Source organism: Balaenoptera musculus, chromosome 5 (genome assembly GCF_009873245.2).
Source record: "Balaenoptera musculus isolate JJ_BM4_2016_0621 chromosome 5, mBalMus1.pri.v3, whole genome shotgun sequence".
Classification (NCBI taxonomy): Eukaryota; Metazoa; Chordata; class Mammalia; order Artiodactyla; family Balaenopteridae; genus Balaenoptera; species Balaenoptera musculus.
In genome coordinates this window covers 25,064,105-25,083,489 of record NC_045789.1, presented here as the reverse complement: position 1 = coordinate 25,083,489, position 19,385 = coordinate 25,064,105, and the positions used below count along the sequence as shown (strand labels likewise).

The 19,385-nt window shown below is 37.2% G+C and overlaps 1 protein-coding gene across 9 annotated transcripts in view; it reads left to right on the top strand.

Annotated features, from left to right (window-relative positions):
• Nucleotides 1-19,385, top strand: part of INPP4B (inositol polyphosphate-4-phosphatase type II B) — a 745,855-nt gene that overhangs the window by 568,339 nt on the left and 158,131 nt on the right. For all 9 annotated transcript variants that reach the window (XM_036853321.1, XM_036853318.1, XM_036853314.1 and 6 more), the window contains 2 exons: nt 11,222-11,352; nt 11,730-11,834. In XM_036853321.1, coding sequence (XP_036709216.1) covers nt 11,222-11,352; nt 11,730-11,834 — 236 coding nt within the window. The remainder of the gene's footprint in view (nt 1-11,221; nt 11,353-11,729; nt 11,835-19,385) is intronic.

The following is a 19,385-nucleotide window of genomic DNA, read 5'->3' as shown; positions in this document are numbered from 1 at the left end:
CATCAAGCTTTACCCTTGTCTGCAAAAACAGAAGGGTTTTATTTTGTTTTTTCCTCAAGCTGATAGTATCAAGATATATGTTCTTGATGTGATTTCTAGTGAGAGTGAGATTGTGCTGTATTTCTAATGGAGAGTCTATCTAGCATAGTAGTTTAAAGCATGGGCAACCCTAGACAGACCTCCTGGGCTTCATCCCAACTCTGCTACTCACTATCTGGATAACTTTGGGTAAATTACTTATCTTCCCTGAGTCTCAGTTTCCTCATTTAAAAAATAAGGATGATAATAATAATACCTACTTCCTTGGGCTGTTATGCATATAGAATGAGTGAATATTTATAAAGTTCTTATTATAGTGCCTGGCATGAATAAGAATAATCAGCACTGCTAAATATTTGTTAAAGGAATAGAAAATACATAAGAATTTTGTTTTGTTGTTTGAGATTCCAGCAATTATGGTAGCCAAGGCTGTCTGGTAAGTGCACACTTGAGCAAAATGTTTGCACTGGCTCTTTGTTGACCTGGGTGGAATTTACATACAGATGAGTCCCTCAGATGGGAGATTCCAATCTTGTCCTCCTATTGAAGGATACTTGCTTAAGAGAAATCATACTCACCAGAAATTAAAATAAAAAAGAGAACAAGATTTGCATTCACAAGACCTCAGTACACGTCTTGATTCTGCCACTTCCTAACAATATGGCATCAAATAAGTCACTTTACTTCTCACTTATATTCTTCCCATTTGTCCAGAGCAATGTTGTTCACTAGAACTTTCCACGATGATGGAAATGTTCTATACTGCACTGCCTACTCTGATAGCCATGTGGCTATCAAGCACGTGAAATGTGCCTAGTGAGACTGAATTTTTTGTTTAGTCAGGCTCCGGGACAATTGTATCTGAGTGTTTTAAGAATAAGAAAAGAGACACATTCTATACAAAAGTAACCTTGATTACCTGGAAAGCCTTATGGTGTTCCCCTAAGAGCTCTACTGCCAGCACTTTGAGAGCTTCTTGAATTCCGTCTGCCTATGAAACTGAACTGGGTGACATCTGCACTCCAGATGCAGGAGTGAGAATTCAAAGGGGTGATACAAACATTTGCACTTTCTAAAAGTATGGGCATGAATAATGAAAAATGGTAACAGTGTGAGCATATGTTTTTGCTTTAGTAGTCTTTCAGGTACAGTGAGTAATTTTCATGGCTACCCAAAATAAAAAGACATATATTAGTATATGTGGATTTAGGAGAAACTTCATATAAACACGCCACCATTTTAAGCATAAATGGAACACTGAGCTTTAACATATTAAAACAATAAATGACCATGTTTGACAAACTTTGAAGGGTAAAGAAGATGTTATGTGGAAGTAAATAAACACCAAATCACCTTTATCAGGAGCAGCAAATAGACTCTCAGGATGGAATAAGACATACTTATCATTCCTCATTTTTTTTCTAATGCAGCTACCTAAAATTAAATTATAGAATCTGGCTGTTTATCAGATACAAACAGATTCTGTGATTACAACTAAATCCTGTAGTTACCGTGTTCCAATGCTTAGTCTTTGCATATAAACTTGAAACCTTGAGTGTATAGTACAACAGCCGCTTATTTTAATGTCACATGAAAATCAGAGTGAATGACCACTCAGAATATCCAGTCACTTTTTCCAGTGAAATAGTGGCTCATGGAGTGCAACATTACCCACGGTGTCATTTACAAAAATGCATTTTAAAAAAAAGCCTGTGATTTATGGATGCAGTTTTTATCCCTCTACGGGTTAAAGCACAGACAGTTTGAATTGTGGGTTGAAAATACTGTGAAACTTGACATGTAGTTGAACTTTGTTCAGTTTTCTGGTGTCACCCGGCCACTTATGAAATGAAGCCACCCACCAGTCATTTATGGAGTCTATACTTCATTGACTATTTCATATTTAATTTTTTTTCCTAATGGGTAAATTTTTATGGCTTCTTTCATGTTTGTTTTAAGGTCTAATTTTGCTTAATGAATGAAAGCCATTTGGCTCTTAAACCTGCCACCCATGTACACCCACATGTAGTTTTATTTTAATTTATTAATTAATTTATTTATTTTTGGCTGTGTTGGGTCTTCGTTTCTGTGCAAGGGCTTTCTCTAGTTGCGGCGAGCGGGGGCCACTCTTCATCGCGGTGCGCGGGCCTCTCACTATAGCGGCCTCTCTTGTTGCGGAGCACAGGCTCCAGACGCGCAGGCTCAGTAATTGTGGCTCACGGGCCTAGTTGCTCCGCAGCATGTGGGATCTTCCCAGACCAGGGCTCGAACCCGTGTCCCCTGCATTGGCAGGCAGATTCTCAACCACTGCGCCACCAGGGAAGCCCCCACATGTAGTTTTTAGAGTGTTGAAAGAGCCAAAAGGCTCTATTTAAATTGTGTAGCCATTTTTATTCTACAAAATGGTATTGTACAGCTCATTGTAGGAAAATATTTCTATAGTCTTAGATAATAACAATTTCAAATAACGTTTTAATGTCTTTCTTACTGGTCTGTATCCTTTGGTAGATAAATTTTTATCAGGCTATTTGGTCTTACTACCTTCTTGTAAATGAATTAACTGTTACTCTTGGGCACTCTTTCTTACAATAATTACTTTTCATAATTTCAGGAATTTTTGAATTCACATAACCAGATTTTTTTAAGTTGATTATTCTGGGTTTACACTTCTAATAAGATAGGTGCTCACATGTGGCGCTTTGGCCTCAGGACTAGAGATTTCTTGTGTATGTCCCTTAGACAAGCTGAGCATTTCTATGGTTATTTTTCTTTTGAAGAAGTCAGAGTATTTGTAAAATGTAGTGGGAGGGATAAAAGTTCATGAAAGAGCCTAAACTATATTCTAGATGTTTCCATCTCACCACCGCCCCCAACTTCTTTTACACCAAGCAGAAAGAAAGCTTTCTGATGGAATCTCTACTTAGTTAGTGTATTACTCAGGATTCTCTAGAGAAACAGAACCAGTAAGGTGTGTGTGTGTGTGTGTGTGTTTGTGTGTGTGTGTGTACTCATCCTCAGATCTTCAGGGTGAGGCAGCAAGCTGGAGACCTAGGAAAGACTATGGTGTAGTTTTAGTCCAAAGGCCAGCAGGCTTGAGACCCAGGAAAAGCCAGTGTCCCAGCTCAAAGTCAGCCTGGCAGGAGGAGTTCTCTTTTGGCCAGGGGATGGTCAGCCTTTTTGCTCTATTCAGGCCTTCAGCTGATTGGATGAAGCCCACCCAAAGTAGGGAGGACAATCTGCTTTACTCAGTCTGTAGATTTAAATGTTAATCTCATCCAAAACACCCTTATAGAAACACCAGCAATCACATTGGACCAAATATCTGACACCCTGTGGTCTAGCTAAGTTGACACATAAAATTAACCATCACAGTAAGAAATGCCATGTGAAGATACATTTCAAATATTTCTCTATCCGTGAGGAAGACATAACCAAACTAGGGTTACAGATCTCAACCATATAAGGTTAGAAGACTCAACAGTGACTCATTTATGTATTGCACGTATCCATTTTAACTGGGGCAGAGCTCAGCATTCTACTTTGGGGTTAGCTTATATTTTGACTTTATCTCGAATTTCAGGAAAATCTAAGAATTACAGTCTTCAAGCAAATCTTTCATTCCGTTAACAGGCCTACATGGAACACTTTCTATGGACAAAGGACTGTGGTGGACAAAACGATAAACAAGACAAGTCTCTGTAACTCACAGACTCAGAGCAAAGTTTTCCCCATGTTGGAATTCCCCCCCCCTTGAATACATCATCGTCAGGCTTTGAAACTACTTTTAAACAGAGGCTTTAAGTAGATGCTAAACTTTTTCCTCTTTGAACTAGGTTCTATTTTGGTAGTCTTAAACCTAGCTTTATTTTTTAGCAGTAGAAACTGTTTACAGCTCTGTACAGGGAATTCCAGTATTAATTAGGGAGATTCAGTTAGAGCAGGTGGATGGCTGGAGTAAGGAAAAGGGCCAGATGCCAGTTTGCTTACTTGGTTTTCCTGTTGCCCAGCACCCTCCCTGCCCTTCTAACCATGACAGCCCCAGGGATGTAAGTAATGAAGTTTAAAAAACATTTACCTATTTAATAATCTTTCCAGTGTTTCATGCATTATATGTGAAAGCTGTAAAGCAGCTTTGGCTATTTCCCTTTCAGTTTCTCTGTGACTCATTTTGTGTTCAGTTCTTTCTTTTTATTCTTCAAGAGTCATTTGGGTTTTTTTTTTTTTTTTTTGGTCTCATTTTCTCTTCATGTTATTTAATAGTCTGTGTTTCAAACATGTTATACTTAGTAGTGTGTTTCACATTATGGAAGGTTCAGAGGGTCATAATAACCTCCAGGAACTTGCAATTTTCCTGAAGAGAAAAAGCATGTATTTTTGAAATATTTAAACAAGGTAAGATGAAACAAACCAAACAGGCAAAAAGTGCACCATCAGGTTATTTCCAGAGATCTGTATGAATATTTCATCAAGTATCAAGAATGTCAATCTTTACAGTTGAAATGTCAAGAACCATAGAGCATTAGATATTTCTCAAGTAGGCCTTAGCAATCACCTGTCTCATTTGGAGACATATTTTATATGATTTTCCTTTTATTTTTGTAGGTAGCAAAGTGAAAGTGGATGGATGGCAGTAAGTGCCAAAAGAACTTTAATGTGTAAGCGGCCTAAGCTTATTAGTATTTGAATATTCAGTCTTTTCTTTTCAACTTCCTGTGCCTACCTATTGGAGTCTTGGAGAATTGGAAAGAGTTAGAGACAAGCTAGAAAATTTGTTTTAAAAATAGAACTTTAGTGAGAGTAAGGTAGGGAATTCATAAGAGATTGTGTGTGTTTAGCAGGGCAGTGGATTTTCCAGAAAGAAATGTTCATTGTCATTGTTGTAAGGTAGCAATGGAAGGAGACAGCTTTTGAAAGCAGAAGCTGTTGTTACTGTGAGTAAAATGATAATGTTTATAGATGGCGAAGGAGTGTTTTTTTTCTATTTTTATATATTTTTCTATGGATTAAAAATGCATTTACACAGCTCATCACTTTTTCCATTCACACCAAAGGTTTAGTAAAGATGTGTGACTGTTTAATTATAATGTTGATGCCAGATTTCTGTTTAGATAAAAGTGGCAACATGCAGACTGGACCACAGGGGCCATTATCTATGCGTCTCAGAATACTAGACACCACTATGTGCTTGAACATATTTTAGAGATTATTACTGCATACCTAGTAGCCATGCCATTTGAACTGAAAGATACAGAAGTAAAAAATCTGAAATTATAACTTACCCTTTGTTCAGGTTTAATGTGAAAAGTACATGAAAGTTTGTAAATGTGATTCTAGAAGTCAATAGCTCCAGGTTCTACACCCCTTCACTCCATATATGTTCATTGAGTAACTTCATAAACAAGGCACTGTGTTTATTGTTTGTAATTTTGTTAATTTGTTTTGTATGTCTTTGTTCTTACAGTGGAGAATCTTATGGGGTGAGGAAAGGGTAGGTATAGAATTATAGTCTAAAAGGCTTATGGTTTTCTAGTGACTCTGAGATTAACAAGCAGTTTTATTTAGATGCCTCCATGGGTGAAACAAGAGGTTTCAAATTGTTTCCTAAATTTCCTTCCAGCCGTGACATTCTGTGAGTTTGTAGTTGTTGTTTTCTTTTACTATATCAAAAAGGATATGTTAATTCTGATATCCTAAAACTTGGGTCATTTAAAGGGATATTTTGCAAATGAAAGAGGTGCTGATAATTACAATGGAGTAACAGGTGTAAACTGGCACATATGGTTGCTCCATCTCTAACATATGTTGGTTCAATGACAAATAATGGGGGAAATCAGGAATACAGCACATACATATACATACACAAAAAAGACCTTCTTCATCTATGTACATAAATAATTGCTGTGATTTGGACTATATTTCTGATGCATATACCATTCAGACTTTATGTGTATAAAAGTCATATATGTGTCATAAATATATATGAAAGTCATATATATCATATTTATCAAAAATATAGTGTATATATATGTGTGTATATATAACCATTAATGGAGAAGCAGAGTGTGTCAAATAGAGCCCAAGGAAGAGGAACATTTCAGAAGTTCCTAACTGTGTTGCCAGCCCTTGGGTACATGAGATTGAACAATGGGCCTGAATGTATCCATGGTGAGAAACAATGCTGCCCTGTGGAGGCTTCAGCAAATTCAGGTAGGATTATTTCAGTGCAGACCTTTAGGTTTCTGAAATGTACTGGTGGCTCCTGCATCATCCCAGTATGATACTGGGCCCTAGTTAGAGACTAAACCCCTGATGATGGGACACAGAGTGACTCTGGGCCTAGAGCTGCCCATTATGAACTGGGTACTACTGTGATCCCATTGTATGATGTAGGAGTAATGTATTGTGTGGTGGAAGTGATACATTCGGAACTGGGCTTAAGCAGATCCAGGAGGTATGAGCATATATCGTAAAGAGCTGTCCCAGAGTCTCATGTCACTGACCTCATGTTAGTACCTCTATCTTATGATGCTTCTCTCGCATTCTGATTAACTCATGGAGGAAGAAAACACTCCAACTCTTAAAAAGATGGGTCAGCCTGATGTGTTAGGTGGACCTTAAGATCAATAATGAAGAAAATCCATCCAGTGGGGAGATCTGAGAAACAGAATGATTGTTAATCATTTAGAGGGAGAGTTGGCCCAAGGTATGGATATATATCGAGTTTAGCAAAGTGAATGGCTTCACGGGCCTGGAAGAAATAAGACTAGAAGATTGGATTCAAGGAGTAGGGGCAAGGGTATGTAGATGGGCTTACAGGAGTGAGCACAAGTATGTCTGAGCCATGCCCATCAGAAAGCAAATACTCTTTATGACCAGAGAACATTATCACCTACCCATGGATTAGCCAGACTCCTTTCTTGGACACTCCAGAGTTTGTGAAATAGACCCATGAAGAGAGTGGCCTTGGTGGCAGACCCAGCGGTTATACATGGACCTAAAGGCGTGGCCTCCCTCTCCAAGGCTGATATAGCTACTGTCACTGCTAAATGTTAAATGCGAGAAATAGATTGGCAATGGACACGAATACGGTACCATTCCTTGGGGGAGACCCAGCAGCTATTTGGTGGCAGGTCAATTGCATTGGATCCCTTTGACCTTGGAAAGGGCAGCAGTTTATCCTGGGGACATGAAACGTAGTCTGAATGTGTGTTTCCCTTTTCTACTCACAGTGCCACTGCTGGCACCCCCATCTGATGGCTCACAGAATGATCTGGTGTCCCACATAACATTGCTCCAACCAAAGGACAAGTGCTACGTAAAACGAGGTGCGACATGAGTTTGTAATCACTGCATGCCCCTCCACCCAAAAGCCACAGACCTGATAGAACAGTAGAATAATATTAACCATGAAAGACTCAGCTGAGGTATCAGCTTGGGTAAAAAAACTTAGGGTTGGGGTACTATCCTCCAGGATGAAGTTTATATGCTAAACCAACAGCTGGTATAGGATGCTGTGCCCGCCATAGCTAAAATAACCACCTCTAGAAGAAAGGGTGAGCCCTTATAATCAATCACAGTGCCCCACTTTTGGGGATCTGCACTTCCTTTCCCTACAGACTTAGACTTTGCCAGTTAAAATCCTGGTTCTTGGAGTATGGGGAGAGGCGTTCTGTCAGGGGACCCATTAAGAGTCCCACTTATCTGGAAGTTGTGGTTGATTTCATGTGTGATCTGACTACCATACATTCCTAACTAAATGGACCAGCAAAGATAGTAAGAGATACTGTGCTCATCACCATGGGGAAATAGGGCTGCTGAGCAAAGAGGAATATATCTAGGACTCAGAGGTGTTCCATGGCCAGAAGTGCATGGGAAATTGCCACAACTAAAATTCCATAAAAGCAAGGAAACTAAGAGCCTAATGTCTTCAGATTAAGGTCTAGGTGACCTCACAAGGCAGTACTCCAGAAATGCCAGTAGAATATGAGGTAAATTTGAAATGAGTGGTAGAATGATGAATATCACCAGTTAAGGCCCCCAAATCAGCTGGAGTATTGACTATTGTGCTTGGTTCACTACTTCTCTTTAAATCTTTGGGAAGTTGCAACTGGCCGTCACTTGGAAGGATTGTACTTGAACTTCCCTCTTGCAGAAGATAAAGAATGTTGTCTTATATGCTATCTGGATTTCATAAATGGATCGGAATTGTGCAAGAAGTTGCCTGTCCTGGGCCCCGTTTTTGTGCTTTCCTATGCCCGCTCACCCCCAACACGTCTTCAGGTTTTGACCACTTGCTCAGTGGAGAGCCCCTCCTGGGCTCAGTTTATGTGCTTTTCTGTGCTGGCTTAACTGGAATGTGTCTTCAAGTTTTGACCACTTGCTCAATGGAGAGCCCCAATTGGTGCCACCCTTGTCACCTTATCTCCTGATGCCACCAGCTTATCAGTCTCCCTCAAGGTGAAGACCAGCCATTATCATGCACCCAATGGCATCTGCCATGGAAATATCCAGAGTGGATTTGGCACCTATATTTTACCAGACCCAGGAAAGTTCTGTCTCTGCTGGAATATTGCCCCCCTCCCCCAGTGGCTGCCTGGAGGAGACAGATTGCATAACTAGAAGTACAGAGGAGCTAAAGTCCCATCGGATGAATCTTTACCAGTGAAATAGAGTGGATGGTAAGGAACTGGCATATAAATGCATTTTCCTCCATCTAACAATCTGTTCCAAGGTACAGAGATTCTGTATGACTTCTCTGGAGTCGTTCCACATGGCCACCTAACCAGCTGTGTTTTCTTGTGAAGTTCTGCCCAGCTTGATAACGAACCACGTTATGCCTGTTTTCGCTTTTTCCCTTCAGCACTTGCCTTCTTACCTCCCTCTGACTGACCTGGGATTGCTTGATCTCAGGCCCTGCCTTCCAGAGAACCTGGATGGAGATATAAAACAAGGCTCTTAGATGCTAAAGTTTTTGTTTACTGAGTGACAAATCAAAATATAATACAAACAGCCCTAGCCTTCCTGATTGAAAAGCTTACTGATTTTGATGCAGCCAATTATCTTCTCTATTTTAATGTATTAATGTAATTAATTTCTTTCATTTTCTAAAAACTTACTTTCTTACTCTGCCCCATTTTGTTTTACACCTTTTTCATTACTCTAGTTCATTAGACCTTTATTCTATAGTTCTCCTATATTTGAACTTTTTTTAAAAAAGATTTTTTTTGATGTGGACCATTTTTAAAGTCTTTATTGAATTTGTTACAATATTCCTTCTGTTTTATGCTTTGGTTTTTCGGCCGCAAGGCATGTGGGATCATAGCTCCCCGACTAGGGATCGAACCCGCACCCCCTGCATTGGAAGGAAAAGTCTTAACCACTGAACCACCAGCGAAGTCCCTGAACTTTTTTAATGCAGAGAAACCTTATGTTGTTTGTTTGTCCCTTTCAGAATGTGTATCTGTTTAATGTCCTCTCTTAGAACAAAAAAGCAGTGAACGCCAGGTTTCGTCTAGTTATTCCTGTATGTAAGTTTTGACATATTGGAGGAGAGTAATGAATTTTAAACCCCGGTTTATAGATTCCTCCCGGCTTCCTTCAGGTCACTCCCTACAGAACACTAAGATCTTCTGATCACACTTTGTCGGACTCCTCTTGGGCAGGGAGGTGTACTCCACCCCAGTATTTCACACCGTAGTCAGTGGCTTCACTCTTACCGTCCCCTCCGTCACCACCTCCCTTATAATTATTATTTCTGATAGGAATTCAGAGACAACATAAATTGTAAACCCATGGTGCGTTTATTAGTGTTAAACAGTAATACCTAGTTAAGATTTCTATTGTAACCATATATTGAAAGTAAAACCCAAAATCTTACATATTAAGTTGACATATCACATTTGCTCTCTACCTCAGGTTTGACCTAATTGCCCAGGTTCTTCTAGACTTGATATCTCCCGCTTTTGGAATTATCTGTTTGTTTTGGTTGTTGTTGTTTTGTCCTGAATTTGAATACCCGGCCATCTGAGTCCACACAGAGAACTTGACTTCCCAACTCTTCAACCTTCTCTCCTAACCCCCCTTTGGTCATGAATTTCCTTTACTCCCATTGTCCATTGATTAATTACTTCCATGAATGTTGTCTGATGAAAGTTAATCTATGGAAAAGTTGAGAATGAGATTAATGTTCACAAAAATTGTGAAGACCTCAGATGGAAGATGCAGCAATACTATATCGCATTCCTGTTGAAACGAAACAAAGGCAACTACACGCATTTGAAAGCAAGTCACATTTTTGCACACCATCCATTATTCTTGAATTTAACGGGATGTTAAAGATTCTACATCTTCTGAATTTATTAGCTTGGTATTTAGCATGTTTCACAGCCAAAATGGCAAAGAATTTTCATTATTGCTGGTTAAACTGCCTCATGAAAATGTTGTTGGTAAAAGGTTATAGAAATGAATGAGAAATCTAACCAAGAAGCATATTAAACCATTTATCATTATAATTTAAAAAGGCATTCTGATGACTTAAATTAACTTGGCTAAAGGGTAGAGAATTAAAGTTAATAATTAAAACCTAGATCTTGATTAGATCTTCTTTTGATAAAGAGGGGACAAAATATAGACATACAGTATTTACTTAAATTGTCCTCAGGAGAAATTGAGACCAGTAAAATCATACCTGATCATACTATTTATGGGCTTTAAAAATATTACAACTATATTATATATAAACTAGATTACGTGATTAGCTTGTGTTTCCTTCAGACAGTCAGATAACCCTTTCCAAATTATTTCATTTGGGATAGTCAAAGCCTAGAACTTAACTATCTCTCTATTGAGGTTTAGTGTTTTGTTTTGTTTTGTTTTAACTGAATGGCCCCTATTTATATTAAGGATAATAAGTCTTTGCTATCTTTGTGAAATTTTTATCAATAAATTGAAACTTTTGTTTTTTTTTTTTTTTTGCTCTTTGACATACAGGACTTTTAATGTTTGTGTGGCCTAACCTAGTTACTTCTTCCTTTTTGTTAAAATGATTTTTTTTTCCTAATAAGCACAGAGCTTTCCTGAAAGGGATGGTGAATCAATTAGTTTGGCAACCCTGATTAAGCATTTTGTGTCTGTGGGTTTAAGATCAAAATAAATAATTTCTCTTCTTTTTCATTCTTAACAGAAACCAGGAGCTAAAAGAACTTGGTGAGCTTTCTCCACACTGGGACAATCTACGAAAAAATGTCCTTACTCACTGTGATCAAATGGTGAATATGTACCAAGACATTCTGACAGAACTCAGCAAGGAAACAGGTGTGCAATCAATGACTTTACATATTCAAACTGAAATGAATTTCATGTATGTTAGGTGAAAACAATAATAAATACTGTTACGGACATAGAAAACTCAAGATTTATTAAAAAAAAAAGCAGAAAACTTTTATTTCCATCTCTACCATCTTGGCATGAAAAACAAAGAAGAAAAAATTGCACTATTTTACCTCATGGTATCATTATAGGGATAACGGAGAATTTTTTAAAATTAAATTTCTGAGAAGAAAAGCAGCTCATACAGAATATGTTTTTCTTTCTGAAATTCTTATAACATTTTTCTATGTCAAATGTACTTTTCAACACACACACACACACTATTTATTTACTAATGATGTTTATTTTTTTCTTCCACCTAGGGTCCTCTTTCAAATCAAGCAGCAGCAAAGGAGAGAAAACATTAGAATTTGTTCCGATAAATCTACATCTGCAAAGAATGCACGTACACAGCCCTCACTTGAAAGGTAGTATATAGTATTCTTTTTCAAATGGGCAAATTATGATAGTGTGTTCTTCTTTAAAAGGCTTGACTATTGGCAGAATTAGAAATTTTAGCAGTTATATAAAGATGAAGATGAAACAATTGAAACTGATAATGACCCTAAATACTACCAAAGAAACCATTACATTTTCGTTGCTGTGTTTCTGGGCAATGCTTTGTAAATATGCCACCTGAACTGAGTTACAGATGACTATGCAAAATGAGTATTAGCTTTATTAAGTATTATCAGAGATGCCTAATAGCTCCCCATTCTGCTACTGTTTGAATTAGAGAAAAAGAGAAGCAAGACTGGTTCATTTTGTGCCTATCCTGAGAAACCAAAGTCCAAAGATGGACTCAAGTGCTGTTTCTCTGACTTAGGGGTGGCTATCGCCAGAATCACACGCTTCCCTATGAGAAGCGGGTTTATCAGATAGAAGGTGCTACAGTATTTTGATGTACTTGGTTGTGAGAGACATTTTTCAAGAAAATACACATAGATTTTCATAACATACCTGAATAGTTCTAGAGTGAATGATATGGGGTTGAATTCATTGCCACTCTACGTAATTCCTTGCCATTTCTCAGTAAAATATATTTAAAATATTCTTCTCATCTCCCTTTTCTTTAGCTTATTGCTATGTCAATTTTATGCATATTTAGGGTGACCACCTGCCCCTATTTATCAGCAAAAGTCCCATACTATGCCTGTTTGTCCAGCATCTTTGTTAATGATGCCCTCCACATCCTTTCCATCTCAAAGGTCTCTCTGAATCATAAATGCTATGGTCATCCTATGAGTACTCATCTTCCTAGGAAGCTAAAAGTTACTTTAGATCATCAAATCCTTTATGCTGAGTCTATCAACATATACATACAAACACGCACATACAAACATACACAGATACATCTAAAGAAGCATTCTAACACCCAATTTTGTAGCCATTGTCACAATGAGGCTACAGGTTAGAGGTTAGAGGTTTTAAAAAATTAAAATAAAATCTCTGTCTGTTTTAAAATTACCTGAAGTTTTATCATCAGAAAAATTAAATTTTTCAAGTTGGTGCATACTGATTGTGTATACACAACTAGCTAACGTATAAGTTCAAGTGTAGTTAAAATCATTCTGATATATAATTGTATTATCTTTGGTAACCCTTATCAACTATCTGAAATTTTAACTTGCATCCTGTTCACCAAAAATTATGTCAACTGAATTAAAAATGAGATGGATTGGCCTAAGGCTTTCAGGAATTCTTCCCTGAATACTGAGTGTCTGTTAATAGTTTGAACATAACAATATCTAATGGTTTTAAAAAAATCATCAAAACCAAGGTCATAAAGAAGCTGCAACATTCAAAAGCTATCTGACAACCAGCATAACTTTTTCTTTCCTAATGGCCTATATGAAGAGACTTTTATGATATGGTAAAAAGTTTATATATTTTGGAGTAGAACAGAATTTCAGCTTTACTACTTTATATATGACCTTAAGCCTGTTATTTAATCTTTCTAAGCACTGTCATTTCCTTCCTGATTAAGTGAACTAGACCGTGTAAAACACATAGAACGAACAATAATAGTTTTTATGATACATGTGGCATTTGCCATCACTGGAACAAAACGAATCTGTCAGTTTTATCAGGACTGTTAAAATTGGAGGAAAGTAATCAGTTAAGAGCCTATTAAGAGACATTGAAATCTTGAACTAAAGAAGTAGCCAGATTTAGAGAAAAGATGATTTAGAGAGGCATTTTGGAAAAATCATCACATGCAAGTACTGTGTCTAATCAGGTTACAGCCATGCATGGGTAGCAGTATCATCAAAGCAGATAGTTTGTTGGAGCCAAATTGATAGGAATTTATATTTAAATGTGCGTTCAAATATTTGGTGATGATCCTTAAAATACATCCACCACACAAAGGGAAATTATTATCTATGTGGCCTTTTACTTTATACTTATTTCTTGAAAACAAAAGAACCATTTACATTATGCTGTTTTTTCTAAGGTAATTTCTGAAAATAGACTAGAGTGAACTGGCATGATACAAGGCATTTAGTTTTTGTTTCTCCAATGTAAAAGGAAGAAACTGGCAACTAAAAGAAAGATATTTAGAAAAGCAAACAAATTTTCTTCTAATTAGTTTAGTGGGATATGTATCAGTTTCCTAGAGCCACCATAACAAATTATCACCAAGTGGGAGTCATAAACAACAGAAATGCAATGCTTCACAGTCTGGAGGCTGGAAGTCTAAAATCAAGGTGTCGGCAGAGGAGTGCATCCTCTGAAACAGACAGGGGATTCCTTCCTTGCCTCCTTCCATACCTAGCTTCTTACGGTATTCCTCCAATCTTTAGTTTTCTTTGGTTTGTTGGTGCATCCCACAGATCCTCCATCTTTGCATGTCGTTCCCCTTTATGCCTTTACACCATCTTCTCTGTGTCTGTTTCTGTGTCCAAATTTCCCGATTAAGGACATTTTGGATTAGGTCATGTTGGATTAGGACCTGCACTAATGACCTTATTGCAACTTGATCGCATCTGTAAAAACCTTATTTCCAAATAAGGTCATATTCTAAGATATCTTTCTTGAGTGGGGGCACAATTCAACCCATAATGGGATATATAAAAGAATTTCTTATTTGTGATGACAAATATCAAACAGTAAAGAGAAAAGCAATATTTTGAAGTTACGGAACTAGGGTACAACTCATCAACTAGAGGGTTTTTGACATAGTTTTCAGAAAGACTGATTCCTTTCTTTGAAGACTTAAGGAGTAAATGGGGGAAAGGACTAGAGAGTCTAACAGCCAAGAATTAATTCGAAAGTACTGAATTCTATTACATGCTGGTTTCTTTCCCCAAGGCTACTCACATATTTATATATATATATATATATATATATATAAATATGTGAGTATATAATATATATATATGATATGCATGTCCTATGTATAATATTAAATAAATGTTTTTAAAATATTTAAGTTTTTAGAAGTTTAAATGTTATTTTAAATTGAAATTCAGTTAAAGTAGGTGTTTATATACTACATCACCAACTATGTATTATAACAGAAATTAAAATCTTGACTGAATTTGGGGGGCTCTACCCCTTACTTTTTTTTTATTTTGACCAAGTTGATAACCTTTCTGAGCTTTGATTTTCTTTACTTGAAAAATAAAATGGTTAAAAGTTAGATGGTGGTCTGATTTTCTACTTGCTTATATAACATATATTTAGCAGATTAAATGAATCAAGTTAAATGTATTTAAGATCCATGGTTACTGATTTGAATGTTTAGCTGAATTACAGACAACATTTTTCCAGGTAATGATGCAAGTAAGATTGGCCAAGCCTTGGTATTTCACCGGTGAGTTATTTGGATGTAGTCTACATCTATTTTCATGCTTACCATTAATAAATTGCATCTATCCACGTTTGATTAATATGTCTCTTATATTTGGAGAGGTAGCTTTGCAAACAGTAGCAGGCAGATTCACCAAAGACAAGGCTAATGTCCAGCTCTTGAAACAAGTAACTGAGCGGAACTATGATGTCATGTCTCATACTGACAAATGAAATAACCTTCATTTAACTTCAGGTGCCCCAGACCCATTAAGTTAATTTTTCAGCCTTGTCCATTACTTAAATGCAACAAATAGAATACCCACCACAATAGAGATCTTAGCAGCCGTGACAACAATAACACAAATCCCTGAAATTAAGAAGGCAGTTTCCCTCTCCAGTATATTTTACTTTCATAGAAAAACAGTTGTGAATATTATACAGTATGGATTCTTGTGATATTATTCTATGTTTAAGTTAGTTTGTATGTTTTATACATATATATATGTATAATAGCATATAGTACATAGGAAAGAGAGAGAAAAGGGAAGGAAGGAAGGAAGGGGGGAGGGAAGGAGGGAGGGAGGAAGGAAAGGGAAAGAAAGAAAGGATAAAAAAAGAAAGAACCTACTATATTATATCATAAAGCTGTGGCTGGAATCAAGTGCAAGATCGGCCAGGATTTCCTGTTTAATATGGATGAGTCAGCTAACCTCTCTGCCCCTTAGTCTTCTAATCTCTACACAGAAGGAAGGAGGAAACAAGAGGAGCTATTTAGAACTCCCTGATTTCTGTGTCTCAAGAGTTCAGGTGTATCACCTCATCAGTGAAGCGCAATTACCTTTTAGATGTGTTTAATCATCATGCCAACTTGCTTGGACTATTTTGAAACAGATTTCCCTTAGAATTCCCTATTGTCTTGAGATTCATATCGAAGTCATTTTGTGGGTCATTTAAAGTCAGGGATTATGCTTAAATTTTTCCTTGAAATGAGATCAGCGTGTCTACATTTTTTTTTCATCAGCACTCTTTTTATAGTTGTAGGAATTTTAAAGAGATCTTCTGAGAAAAAATAGGCTTTCTATCTCATTTCTATTATTAAATGGCTTTTAAAAGGCTATGAGGCAGCCCTACTATTAGATTTCAAACCAACCTGGTATCTTTAGTTTGACAAGAGTCAACAATTTGAACTCCACTGTCTTCATATGGTGTATATGATGCCATTTTCACAAAACCAAGGAATTTTTGACATATAAAATATCAAAGAAAGAAGAGAGGCATATTATATATTTTTTTTAAAAAGAGAAAAAGACTTTACACTTATTTTGCTTGACTTTTCTTTAAGATAAAATGCTCACTTAGATTTTTATAATTGTCTGAGTACCAAAAATCTGAAAGTTAAGGGCTATTCATGTCACAAAGATACATAACTTAAACAGCAGGATAAAATGAGGAAATTTTAAAATGAGACAAATATCACTGATCAGATTGTTATCTTAGAATTTTAATTTTTTATTGATTTTTTTTTTGTATATCTGACTTCTTCTAGAGGAAAACAGTCAATTACAGTTAATTCTAACTAAATTTTAAGGAGTACGACTGCTGTAGCCAAGAATGAGTATGGTATGGTAAGTGTATACCATTCTTCATTAACTAAACTAAGAGACCAAAAAATAATTCCCTTGGTGTACATAGATCTATCTACTATTTATGTAGTAATTGCAAGTGAAATTCAAGGATGAAGGGGCCAAAAGGGATAAACCTAGCTGTTCCAGTACTGTGGACTTGGTAACTAATAATTATCAAATAACAGTTGCAAACTTTTAAGACTCCCTGGAGTCTTGTGATTTTTGTGATTTCCATAAAGAATGCTGATACTTAAAAATATTAGTGATCAATGTTAATTGTGACAGAAACTGTCTCAATTAAAATTAGGTACTATACAGCTGTACACAGTATGTTCTTATTTCAGATTATATGAAAACCAAAAATACCTAATAGCTGAAGAACAAAGCTGTTTTCTTTTGCTTAAAATCATATAAATTCTGAGAATAGAGTTCAGCAGCTACTTTCTAATTGTTTTCTTCAGAACCACTCTTTAGTTATTTATGATTGTGGGGAGGGGATTTCCCCCACCCTCATTTGTCCAACTCTCCAGAGCCACAAACTAGGTGTCCTACAATTTAACTCAATTCTGACATTATTTTCCCAGAGACAGCATCAGATTCCACGGGTTAAAGGCTCAGCCCCACAAGACTGCCCTCTACTTCAGATGCCAATTGAAATTCCAGGTAGTTACCCATACTTCTGACCAACTGGCTATAAATCAGAGGTTCCCACAACCCCTTCCTTGGATTTGATTAATTCACTAGAGAGACTCACAAAACTCAGAAAAAAACATTTTACTTGTTAGATTACTGTTTATTATAAAAGGAGAGAACTCAGGAAGAGTCATATGCAACAGATGCATAGGGCAAGGTATGGAGAAAGGGCGTGGAGCTTTCATGCTCTCTGAGTTCCCCCAGCACCTCCACGTGTTCACTAACCAGAAAGCTCTCCAAACCCTGTCCTCTTGGGTTTTTATGGACGCTTCATTACACAGGCAATATTGATAAAATAATTGGCCATTGGGACCGAACTCATCTTCAGCCCCTCTTACGTAGGGGAGTCAAGGGAGAAAGGACTGAAAGTTTCAACCCTCTAATCTCATGGTTGGTTTCACTGGCCACCAGCCCCCATCCTTAGGTGCAGTCCAAAAGTCACCTCATTAACCTAACAGAAGACACCTTTGTGGCTCTCAACACTTAGGAAATTCCTGGGGCTTGGGGAACTCTGTGCCAGAAAAGGGGACGAAGACCAGGTATTTATTTCATATTATAAATCACAATATCACAGTAATCAATGTTTAAAAGTTAATACCTCTGAGCAACTCTTTGAACCTCAAATGTACAAACACTATTTAAGCCTCGGCTCTTTGAACCTCTGTAAAATGTGGACATAAAGATCCCAGCTTTTTGAGAAATGGTTCTAATCAAGATGGGTAAAATCAAAAGGCAACAGAGAAAAGTGAGAGAGGCAAAAGAGAGACCTTATTTGCTCTTTCAGTATCCAGACAGAAACTCTAGTGTCCCTGCAGAGAAGACCTCTTGATACTAATGGGATATTATGGTTGGCTTGGGAGGATATTATGGCTTGGGAAATGGGAGACATGGCTTCTAGAATATAGATAAGATGCTGCACTTCTAGCTCTGCTGAACCACAGTAGTACTATTTTCTACTTGCCTATTTAAAATGTGTTCTATGAAGTCCAAAAGTGAAGAATATTTGGGGAATGCTTCTATATTTTACTTCTTGGTACCTGCACCTTGGCTCCCTTTCTATTCTTATTTTTTTCAAATCGTGATTGTTGTGCTACTAATTATTGTGTACGTTTTCCATAGAATTTCATATTTCCAACCTGCTTTTATTAACTTTTTTAAAAAAAAATATATATATATATTTTAAAGTTATACAATTTTTATTTATTTATTTATTTATTTATTTATAGCTGTGCCGGGTCTTCGTTTCTGTGCGAGGGCTTTCTCTAGTTGCGGCAAGTGGGGGCCACTCTTCATCGCGGTGCACGGGCCTCACATTATCGCGGCCTCTCTTGTTGCGGAGCACAGGCTCCAGACGCGCAGGCTCAGTAATTGTGGCTCACGGGCCTAGTTGCTCCGCGGCATGTGGGATTTTCCCAGACCAGGGCTCGAACCCGTGTCCCCTGCATTGGCAGGCAGATTCTCAACCACTGCGCCACCAGGGAAGCCCTATTAACTTACTTTTGTTATCTTGTTTAAAATGGTAATTAATGGTAAAGATAATTATAAAAATGATAATTTACTGAAAAGATTGGGAAAGAAAGGACCTGGCCTATGTAAACTTTGGAAAGGAGTGGATATTGTAATGCTAAATTAAAAAACACTACAAACACTGTACATTCGTTAGTAATTTTTTTTCTTACAGAGGTAGGGTTAACAATTCTGAAGCTGTTTTATTTTTCACTAGGATTGACCATATATTTAAATATGTGGGTAGGGAGAGTCAAGTTTCTCAATGTCAGGGAGAGAAGGTAGAAATAAGGAAGGAAGGCTAGAAAGAATCTTGTGAGGCTGAATTGAAGTCAGAGGTAACAGCATTGACTCATGGTT